Below are 12,030 nucleotides of genomic sequence, written 5' to 3' on the forward strand. Positions count from 1 at the left end.
ATACCTGTTGACATTAGACAAAGAGCTAGCAGAGTTACATGCCCTTCCTTACTGCAGTCATACCTGTAGACATTAGACACAGAGTTAGCAGAGTTACATGCCCTTCCTTACTGCAGTCATACCTGTAGACATTAGACACAGAGCTAGCAGAGTTACATGCCCTTCCTTACTGCAGTCATACCTGTAGACATTAGACACAGAGCTAGCAGAGTTACATGCCCTTCCTTACTGTAGTCATACCTGTTGACATTAGACACAGAGCTAGCAGAGTAGCATGTTCTTCCTTCGTAAGCTGTAGTTTTCTGAGATCATATGTAAGATTCCACCAGGATTTTAACATATCTCGCGAGAGATAAGCACAGGCATCTGAGAGATGTGCGGCTCGGCCCGAGTACGAAATCATCATCTCTGTCTCGGGATCCTTGGCTCGGTATTCCAATATAAGAAAGAAGTCCAGACGAGATGCTAAAATAAAGGATTAAAATTGTTATCTTAAATCTATAATCTGAATAAATTACTGCAGTGTTAACAGATCGATTCATTAAATGTTTTGTGTAAAGTTTTACACTTCTTCAACAACACTGTGACTTCATCATCACTTGGAGGAACACAAATACAGTCAAACCTCCTTATCTCGAACTCGATGGGACCGAGAAGAGACTTCGAGATATACTAGGATTTGAGATATTGAGGGTAAAATATTTAAAGAATTAGTGGTTGGGACTTCCGAATCACTTTGACATATCCATGGTATGTGAGATATCGGTGTTTGAGATATCGGTGTTTGAGATATCGGTGTTTGAGATATCGGTGTTTGAGATGTCGGTGTTTGAGATGTCGGTGTTTGAGATGTCGGTGTTTGAGATGTCGGTGTTTGAGATGTCGGTGTTTGAGATGTCGGTGTTTGAGATGTCGGTGTTTGAGATGTCGGTGTTTGAGATGTCGGTGTTTGAGATATCGGTGTTTGAGATATCGGTGTTTGAGATATCAGTGTTTGAGACACCGAAGTTCAACTGTATTTACAGTTTTCTTGGTTAATCAATGATGCACTGTTTTAACAAGCTAAAGTGTAAGTTGTCCATGAACAAGCCCATTATAAATTTAAAATTTTATTTCAAATGCACAAACATGACATCTGATGCCCATTAAAATGAATGCAATCACAAAATGTAAGGTATATACGAGTATTTCTGTGGTTTGCGTAGTTGACACTATGAATAAGAAACTTAAATAAAGACATCAAAGGAAAACAGATCTTCTCTTAAAAAAATCCACATGCACACATATATATACCATAATGATTAAATCCACTTACTGTAGGCGTATTTAGTTTCAGTCATTATTTCGTGGATTATCATTTTCGGTTTAGTTCACCGGTAAGAAATTTCCCTGAGTGGCATGTAGCTTACATAAAATTAGATTACATACTTAAGTCTGCGGGTATGAAACTAAGTTTATATAACCGCGAACTTAGCAGAAATAAGTACTGCATATTAAAACATACGCTTACAGTATTTATGACCTCACCAATGTGCAATGTTTCTTTAACACAGAATATGTATAAAATGTACATATATCTAGCGTACAAAATGTCACCTTTGACCAGATTGGCTTTATCTTTTGCTGAGAGCTCAATAAATCCTGGGATTTCATTACTGAAGTTCACAAAGTCAGTCATAGCTAGTCCGAACTCTTCCCGCCTCGTGCTGGAATTCTGAATTCGACCATCCACATCTAGCTTTGTTTTTTCGTAGATCTCGTTGTAAACTTTTGTTGGAATGGGGTCCATTTTCCCAAAGAGATTAACTTTGTCTCGATGCTGTGCCTAGAAATTGAAATTGCTTCCGGTACAGATATGTTCTGAACAGTTGTATTCCCTACAACAAAGATTCTGAACAGATGTATTCCCTACAACGAAGATTCTGAACAGTTGTATTCCCTACAACGAAGATTCTGAACAGCAGGGCTTGAAGCTAACTTTTTTTGTCACCAGTCCAGCCAGACTGATGGGGTATAATTTCAACCAGTCCGTAGAAAAATTTACCAGTCCAACAGAGTTTTCCGGAAATTATTAAACATATTTCGTTAATGTTATCAAAATTAAATTTAACTCAATATGCCTCAGACAATATTGTAACACTGAAATGTGGGATTTATATCTACGAATCAGATTCGTCTGATATCTACAGATTGAAGCATGCCAAATCTGTGGATAAAATTTCATAAGTATATTTTCCAAAATGATGCTTTAGAAAATTAACCATTCCCATCGGACTGACTAAAACAAATGTCAGTCAGTCCGCCAGACTTTTAACCAGTCACAGACTGACGGGCATATGTTAATTTCGAGCCCTGAACAGTTGTATTCCCTACAACAAAGATTCTGAACAGATGTATTCCCTACAACGAAGATTCTGAACAGATGTATTCCCTACAACGAAGATTCATCGCAGGGAATTTTGGCTGCTTCAAATAGCAATTCCAGTAAAAATTTATCTTTAATTTTATCAAATAATATACTGTATAAGTGGAATTTTTAGCAAGACACAAATTTAGCGACATTACCATAAAAATGAGTAGATCTATATATATTTAGCGAAAGCTAATTTTAGCAACTTTATGATTCTAGGAAAGGTAACTATTACCTCAGATATGGCATAAATTGTTAGCAATATTCAATTTTAGCAACCTCATAACTCTCGCTAATAATGCCTTTAAATCCTCACTAAAAATTCTGCTTATACGGTATATCCCTCCACTCATATTTCATTTTACATAAAGCGATAGAAGTGGTTACTATACACATGTATACATAAAGCAATTTATCAATAGAATTAAAAATAATGAGACCAAAGAATGAATCGAATGGCAAACACACTAATACAATTCAAACAATGATGCTGCAGTGACCTCCCAGTACTTATGCTACTCACGTGTCCAACATCCAGTCTCTTTCGTATTTCCTCATCACTCATCGTCTGCGTACAATGCTGTAGATGTGTATAGGCTTTCCTCAGGGTATCTACCACTTCCTGAACATCCACGGACCTCTCCGAATCCCTGGGGGAACACGGATTTGTGGGCATACATTTTCCCTGGGGTGAACCTGTGGACTCTGCACTGCTGTAGTCCCATGGCGTGTCTACACTGTGTGTCGTCAAACTCGACAGTTCTAAGGAAATTGATTGTTTGGAACAACTGTCATCAAATGAGCTGTTGAGATGCTCACACAGAAAGTCCCTCCCACTAGTGGTACCACAGCTGACGTCACTTGGACTACCAATACTTTCACTTTTAATGGGTCTGTTTGGATTACATTCGGAGCTATACCTGTCTGATTCATTAGTTCCTGTCTGCTGTTGTCTTTTAAATTCCAGAATTCTGTTTGTTCTTTCTGTTAAGGTGTAACGTCCCTGTCTTACTCCTAAAATATGTAATATATAGATGTAACTTCTAAAATATGTAATAACAGGTGTAACTCCTAAAATATATACATGTAATATACAGATGTAACTCCTAAAATATGTAATATACACATGTAACTCCTAAAATATGTAATATATAGATGTAACTCCTAAAATATGTAATATACAGATGTAACTCCTAATATACATAATATACAGATGTAACTTCTAAAATATGTAATATATAGATGTAACTCCTAAAATATGTAATAACAGGTGTAACTCCTAACACATGTGATGTACAGATGTAACTCCTAACATGTGTGATGTACAGGTGTAACACAGTGTCAAATATATATACATTTGTACACATATTTTTTGCTTGTACCTTTCAGATTAAAAATATCATCACAACAGCTCGTTGTAATACAGTATTTATATCCCAACCTTCGTACTTTATACCATATCTTATTAAAAAAAAAAATGAATTCTCATAATAAGTAATTTTGCTTAATTTATTTTAGTTTAGCTGTTTAAAAATATATGCAACTAATATTACATTTCTTTACCATTTAGCATACATAAATTCAGGACCCACATATTGCACAAAAGGGCGTTCTAATGCAACTTGTGTTCACTCTGTCTTTTGATTGGCTAACAATATGAGTAAAAGATAGGGCTATTGGATAGGGGATTACAATCTTACAAAATGTAAAACTTCCGAAATATATGAATATCTACTCCTTTGTTTTTTGCAGCCATTAATGCTGATTTAACAATTACAAACATCAGTTTTGCAGGCTCTGCTCAGCTCGTGACCAATGAACCTGCATTAATGGCTACAAATAACAAACGAGAAGATACTTATTCCCTAAATAGTTTTTACTTTCTAGTTGACCACTAATAATCATCTTTAAATTGATCAATATTTGATTTTGACCAAAAACAATCTGACCTTTCTTTGACATGCCCAGAGAGAGACATTTTTTCATCCGACATGCTGAACAACGAGATGCCTTAGATACATTGTTCACATCACAGTCCCAGCCATTCTCACAAATGTATGGATCTTTCCTTTTTAAATATCTTCTGAAGAACCCCTGGAAGTGAAAAATAAAACTCATACAATGTACTCTTAGCCATGAGGCTTGGATGAAGTCATGCAGCTAGAACTCGCAGTTTAGCACCATTTTTTTCTTCTGTGCAACAATATGACATTATACTAGAAATACAAAAATTTAAATACCAGGAATAATTCTACTGATTCTATATGTAATGTGAAACACAAAGCTTTCATTGATTAATATAATATTGTAGAATTCAATTGTCATATCTGTTTTTATACTAGTGCATTCATTTATTTTTGCATGATTAGGTATATACACAGTGACTACTACTACTGTCTGTACTATTACTAGTAGTAGTAGTAGTATTTGGCAATTATTAACTAATAATTCCAATGTTATTTATTACAATTGTTTTGATTGGACAAAAATAAAACTGAACAAGAGTTTATACATCAATAAATCCGAAAATGCGATGTATTCATACACGCCTGAAAACAAATAACATAGTGTGGGGAAACTATTCAAATTTTTGCAATTGTTAATAAAGTGAATGAATTGGAATTATAAGAATCAAACATTCGCACTTTTATTCAGTTTGTGAGTAAAATGTCCAGAGTTTACACATCGATAAATTCTTCAAAAAGAATGTTTAATCCTATAGCAGATCATGGTGATTTATAACATGTAGTGTTTTCTAGCTATCAAGCCTGGAAATATATAAAGCTATACAAAATGTGATACAAATATACAAATTACAAGTATCATAGTATTAAAATTCATCTCTGAGGACTATAAAGATATTCATTGACATTTATAATCTAATCATTTATAAACCATAAATGTGGTATAAGTCCCAGGTAGAATACTGATAGCAAGATCTCATATTTTGAGCATGTCACAAAAATTGGTCATTTAAATAAGAAAGTTGACAATTAATCTAATAATCAATCAAGGAATACCTCACAACTGTAATAATTTTAAAATTTCCTTATCATATTCATTTATATATTGCTCATAAATGTTCTAAATAAATATCAATAGTTGAATTTTACACTATAAATCACTAAGATACACCAGCAGTCCATTCTGTGTGTGTAGCCTCAATCAGATAAAACTCTGTATATATCATACACTACATTACCTTGCAGGCTTCACAAGTGTTGACCCCATAATGAATCCCCGAGGCCTTCTTTCCACAGATCTTGCAGGGGGGCAGGAGGAGGGGGAGGCTCTCTGGGAGGTACTTCTCCCTCTTTTGCCCCAGCCTCTTGCTCACTTTTTTCTTGACTTCACCCCTGTGGACAAGAAGGGGGTCCTCAGACATAGTGAGGGCCTAGAACACACAAAGGTAAATGTCCTTATTCATCACAGCCTTATCAACACCAATGATCTCATAAGACGAACACACAAAAACAAAAGTAGAGAGAGTGAAAGTAGAGTTTCTTTCGAAATACTAAAATGTTAATTGTGCAGTCAGTATAATCTTTGCTGCATCATGAATTTGAGTAAATACTGAAACAAGTGTATATGTTACTAGGTTAATTTTGCACTATGTGAGAAGTAACTAAATTTTCACTGCATGAAGATTATAAAAGTCATGGAACTATGATGGAAGAGCACCTGGACAGATGAAGGCATAATAAATCATAAAACTTACATTCGTCATATTAGAATATAATACATGTGCTGCATGTTATTCCATTACATGTCTGACATATATATCATGTATATTTTGCTATTTAAAAGCATATGAACTACATGCTTACATTGAAGGCTGCGATCTCTTGAATATTTCATGTTCGTGGTCAGCATATGCAGTTTTCTGATACATCTTGATAAACACAGTTTTACAAGTAGCGATGAAATGAAAGTTCTGCCTACTGGCCAAAAAGTTTGAACTTCTGACCTTTAAATGATACACTAGTTCTATTAGCTACCTTGCAGGTGTATCTAAGCACAGAAAATGTTCCCTCATTTCCTAGAATGACTCAAACTAGAGACAACATCAACCCATTTATTAAAAAAAAAAAAAAAAAATAAACACAAAGAAAGTGGATAAGCCCATATAGCTCAACTTCCTGAAGGCCATAGAAAAATGCATTTTCGATAGGCAAGGATTTACGATCCACTCTGTTTCTCTACATTTTAGTGAGTCAGAAGCAGAGTAGATCGTAAACCCTTGGCTATAGAAAAGATGAGAAAAATAGGGCAATATGTCTTTCTCACCAATTTTAATCCACTATCTTATAAATGTCATACTACATGTAGATCTATATCACAACAAGGCAAGTATACATATCTGTCTTGATGATAATCATGGACTTTCTGAAGTTGTTACAAGAATCCTTCTTGAGCATTTGAACCACATAAAAGTTTTCAGATGTTACCATAGTTATTGAGGAATGGACTATAACCACATTGTTCATCCACAAAATGCTAGTCAGATGCTGCATCTGAATCATGACTGCTTGTGTGTATCCACAATTACAGTTTGAAGACCTGTATTAATGAACCATTTTGATACTTGAACTAAGTGCTGCCCATGACAGCCACTGATGATAGGGTTATCGCAATAGCTCTCAATACTTTGAGCTAAAGGTCTCTGATAATAAAGTATTTGAATTCTCATAAAAGGTCAGTACTGATCGAGACCAAAATTGGTTGACAAGTAAGAAAGTTCCACATTTACGTTTTGAATTTCAGCAGTTTTGGGTTTTTCTCTGTCAGACTAAAGAGTCTAATTAACCATGCAGTCATTTTCATTTTTATATCACATTTAGGAAAAAAATTTTTTTTAACCATTTTCAAGACAAAATGTTTATCCATCAAACTATTTGTTTTAAAAAGTCCATATCTAAAAATAATCCATTTTCATACATGTACTAAATTAACATTCATGTAAAACCATTATTGAACTATTTTTAAGTCTTACAAAGAGCTAGGCAGTGCTGTCACATCACAGACTGTGGTCATCTAACATCATTATTTAGTTATACATGTATGTACATTGAGTTTCAAACACTCAGTGTCATATAGCATTTACTCCTCTTGATCAAAGTTCACACATATCCTCTTAACCTCAATCAATGTTATTGTAATATTCCAGAATAGCTCTTGAAAATTATACAATAATAGTTCCACAGCAGTAGTCATTCTTTAGTTTTCATTTTATGAAACACGGTTGTTTATATGCAAGTTCAAATGTTCTAGTTTGTTTTAATTAATTGAATTACTTCCTGAGACTCTCCCTGAATGTGTTTGTTTTGACTGTCACGCGACAATCAAAATAAAAGAGTTTTAATCAGACTGCTGCGTACATGTATATGGCCAAAAACATAATTCTTGCGACGGTTATACTACAAGTCCAACACATACATGTCTAGCCTAAAATCAAGCTATTTTAAATGGGTTTACTTAGCTATTTTAGTGTACCTTTTCATGCAGTTTCACATACAACGCAAAACTTCTTTTTTTTAATTTCCATTTCTACTTCTTAAACTGTCACAGCTAGTCGACTTGCTAATACTTTATCTAAGAGACAGAGAGGGAAAGATATGTAGTTGAATGATCAGTAAACTAAAACAAACTCTCTATCTGACTATTATACTTTTAGAAAACTTACCCAGTTTCGGGTCAAACGTCAAGAAATCACTGGGAAGTATACAAAGTAAAGTAAATAGTAAACCGAAAATATGGAGAAATAAAAATTCCGATTTTTTTTAGATTTTTTAAATACTACGCAAGCGCGGGAAATCACAATTAAATAATATTGCATATAGAATGTGTTTGAAATGTTGCGCACATGAATCAAATGAACGATATCTTTAATTCAAATGAATCCAAAATAATTCCACCCCTCCCCTTGATGTCATTAGAATTTGCAAATGATTTACAGTGTATTTAGATTTATGCATGATAGGAACATACATTTTGTTGGAGTCTTTTCCGATAGGTATTGTAAAAAAAAATCTTGTTAAAAATAAACTATTTCAAAAATCTAAGTTATAGATGAATAATCAATGATACGTTTTAAAATATTGAATCCAAGGGCAATAACTCTGTTTTTATTGATTTCTCTATCAAGTCTATTATGCGATAGATTTCCTTTATTTTTAACAGACATTTTTGTATATTTTTGTGAAGATACAGTTTCATGAAATTGTTATGAATGCTATTATATCGTCATAACCAGTTTGTATGAAATTTTGATAACGCTGTTTAAGGAAAATTGCATTTTTCTGACATTGATATGTACGTTTCGCATCTTAAAAAGTGATGACCTATGTATTTTATTTGATAATTTGTTAGTTTTAACACTTATGAATGGAAATAAATACAATTTTAAAACTTGTATCAGATAAAACTGCGAGTATGGAGTTACCTTAAGAACATTTTTTGAATAATGCGAGTATTAGTTATAACATTTTCCCGCGTTTCGTAGAATAGCAGGAAAAAAATTGTATCGATGTTCCGAATGTTCTATAATTGTTAATTTATGAATGTTTCTATTGGCTTTAGCCAATCAGATGTTAGGAAAGTTATAGTGGTCAGTGAAGGGCACGAGAATTGGTCATTCTTTAGCCGCCTTTCGTGCTGTTGAAAACCAAAAATTTTGATATAATTTTGTAAGTTTATAAGTTTTTTTTTTACAGACGATTTTGTAGAAACAGATTTAAATCTTGTCCAGTTTCAGAGTATTTTTGTTTTTGTTTTTGTTTTTTTTGGCCATAATGGTTTTTATCTCTGTTTTCCCCTGGGTCTGTCTTTCTGAATATCAGTGATATCATTATATATATACATATATGTTTATATTGTATTTGAGAAATTAAAAGCGGCGTCCAGTTGCTTCGGCGGTTTGTTTTTTTTTTTTTTTTTTTTTTTGGTTTTTTTTTTTTCCGGTTTTGTTATTAAGCATATGAGGAGAATGAATGCATATTTATTGATATCATACAGGCCTCGGTGAATAAACCTTGACTATTAGGAAGTCACTTGGAGCTATGTTCCTTATGTAACATAAATGCTCTCTCTTCATACTGATTTTTACGAATGCAATTGTAATCCATCATGCCGAATAGACTTTGACTAAAGGCAAAAGGAACGGTCGTTCATAATTTGAAACTCAGTAGTGCGAATGTGTTTATAATGGTATTTTTTGTCCAGTTTCTTCTCGTCAAACACAATAATTGAAAACATAATGCACTATATTAATGACAAACAGAAAAACTGCTATATTGTATATAGGCCCGAGAATGTTTAATTGGTTGTATGTTTTGTCTAATGACTTCGTGATTAGACAGAATATACGTGAGTTGACCCAGAACCTCTTAAATGTTATAGCTGTATTCTGTAAGACCCCCGATTTAGTGAATTAATATATAAATGTACAATTTTTTTTTATTTTTGTTTTGTTTTTGTTTTTGTTTTTTTTTTGTTAACGGCCATTGCTTTCATCAAGAAATTAAAAACAAAACAACAACATTGAAACAACACATAAACAACGTAGGTTTATTACCTATAGGCTTTGGAAAAGACCCATTGCATTCTGAACTTTGTATCAGAGACTGCCCTTCCTCCAGGTAAGATTTAGAATAGTACGCAAACACACAGCAACGTTTTTCAAAGTGTATAGGGACAGTCGGAGGAGAAATTGTCTTCTACAATTGTTGACAAGCAGAAAAGGAACCTAAAATGTCTCTTTTGTCCAAACTTCGTATTCCTAAATTGGAGGGAGGGGGCTCCGTTCATCCTTCAATTGATCAGTTCATTCATTATTACATTTTTATGGAGCGCCAAATTAACATAAACTCAAATATATTGAAGATATCTTCAATTATTTGAAGATATCATCAATTTATTTGATGTGCGCAACAATTTGATTAAAGATCTCTTCAAATTATTAATGATATCTTCAATTCTGAATTATTGCACGCATTAATTGAATTGATGATAGCATTAATTCTTCAGCTACATTGACGCACGCTTTAACTGAATTAATGATTTCTTCAAATGAATTAATGATATCAACAATTGAATTGATGCGCACTACACTTCAATTGAAGAGAGCAATAATTGATACAATGCGCGCATTAGTTCAATTATTGCTCTCTTCAATTTAATTAATGATATCTTTAATTCATTTACAGATCTCTGCAAATAATCACTTATCTTTAATTTTGAATTATTAATTGCACACATTAATTAAATTGGTGGTAGCATTGCTTACTCTGCTCCATTGATGCGCGCTATCATTGAATTGTTCCTCTCTTGAAATGAATTGATGATATCAACAACTGAATTGATGCGCGCTACAATTCAATCGAAGAGAGCGATAATTCCATTAATACGTGCATCAATTCAATTAACACACACATTAATTGAATTATTGATCTCTTCAATTGGATTAATCATATCATTAATTTAATTGACGCTCGCAATAACTCTTTTAGAGAGAGCAACTATATCCAATTAGAGATATCTTCATGTCAACAAGTTAATTACTTTGTTGTAAATACATGTAATTGAGAATTTCTTTTATTAAATTAAAAAAAAATATCATCAAATCATTTATACTGAGCTCTAAATCAAATTTTGCGAGCAATCATTCCACCGCATTGACGCACTCATCAAATCAATTATTACTCGCATCAAATCAAATATTGCTCTCTTCAATTGAATTAATGTGTACATCATATCAATTATTTTCTCAATAATTGAATTGATGATATCTTAAAATAATTACAGATATTTGTATTTTCAATTATTTGAGTTTATCTTGATTTGGCTTTCGATACATATTCCCCATTGGCAGTATTTGTAATCATGGGAAAGATTAAGAATTTAAATTCGTAATCATGTATATTTGCTAAAACTTCTGCCAGTTGCCATATAGTAATCAAAGATTTTTTATTGGCCAAAGCTTGCTTCACTTGTGCTTCTGGTAGCAATTTCCATTTCTTTGGAAAATATATGAATGTTTGAGACCATTGAGAGTTGAATTCATTAAATACGAATAATGTTCGATGACAAATGGTACTGCATTTTTAAAAGAAGGGTGGGGGGGGGGTGCACTTTAGTTGCAATTCGTTATCAATCGGAATTTCTCACTGCAAATATGCGCGAATACATTGCCTTGTCGATCGAGTCATGGGTATGATGTAAATAAAGGCTATAGAGGAAATTCGAAGTGAGACGATCAGAAAGGGCCCATAATATACTTATACATACATGTAGGAAGTAATATAGAAATGAGGGTTGGGTATAGGTTTAATCACAGAGTGGTTTAATCGGAAGATGAGGAAGGGATGGGGATTAAGGGCAGACAACTCGTATCACTGTAATGGAATTGTGGGAATCTGTAGTGTGGGAACTCCACTCTGTTTTACAATCAAATTAAATCCGTGATTGGAAACTGTTGTTAAAATGTACGATCATCAAACTTCACCAGGACAAAATATAATTGGTGGGATCTGACGTGTGTATTGTGTATCCAACTGTCAAAGAACTGGAAGTTTGGGAAACATGGCTCAGGGAGTTCTTCCAAAGAAAGAAAGAAAAAAAAA

At 33.4% G+C, this 12,030-nt stretch overlaps 1 protein-coding gene across 2 annotated transcripts in view; it reads right to left on the reverse strand.

The window, feature by feature from the left end:
- Positions 1–8,278, reverse strand: part of LOC125653841 (oxysterols receptor LXR-beta-like) — a 16,329-nt gene extending 8,051 nt beyond the window's left edge. The window contains exons 1-6 of one of the 2 annotated variants that reach the window (XM_048883512.2): positions 8,094–8,274; positions 5,613–5,804; positions 4,360–4,504; positions 2,934–3,424; positions 1,597–1,825; positions 241–465 (exon numbers count right to left, since the gene is read on the reverse strand). In XM_048883512.2, coding sequence (XP_048739469.2) covers positions 241–465; positions 1,597–1,825; positions 2,934–3,424; positions 4,360–4,504; positions 5,613–5,795 — 1,273 coding nt within the window. In that variant the 5' untranslated portion in view covers positions 5,796–5,804; positions 8,094–8,274. Of the gene's footprint in view, positions 1–240; positions 466–1,596; positions 1,826–2,933; positions 3,425–4,359; positions 4,505–5,612; positions 5,805–8,093 lie in introns of both variants that reach the window. The other variant, XM_048883513.2, reaches the window with a different exon arrangement.
- Positions 8,279–12,030: the final 3,752 nt, after the last annotated feature.

The sequence above is a fragment of the Ostrea edulis genome, chromosome 7, assembly GCF_947568905.1.
Source record: "Ostrea edulis chromosome 7, xbOstEdul1.1, whole genome shotgun sequence".
Taxonomy (NCBI): Eukaryota; Metazoa; Mollusca; class Bivalvia; order Ostreida; family Ostreidae; genus Ostrea; species Ostrea edulis.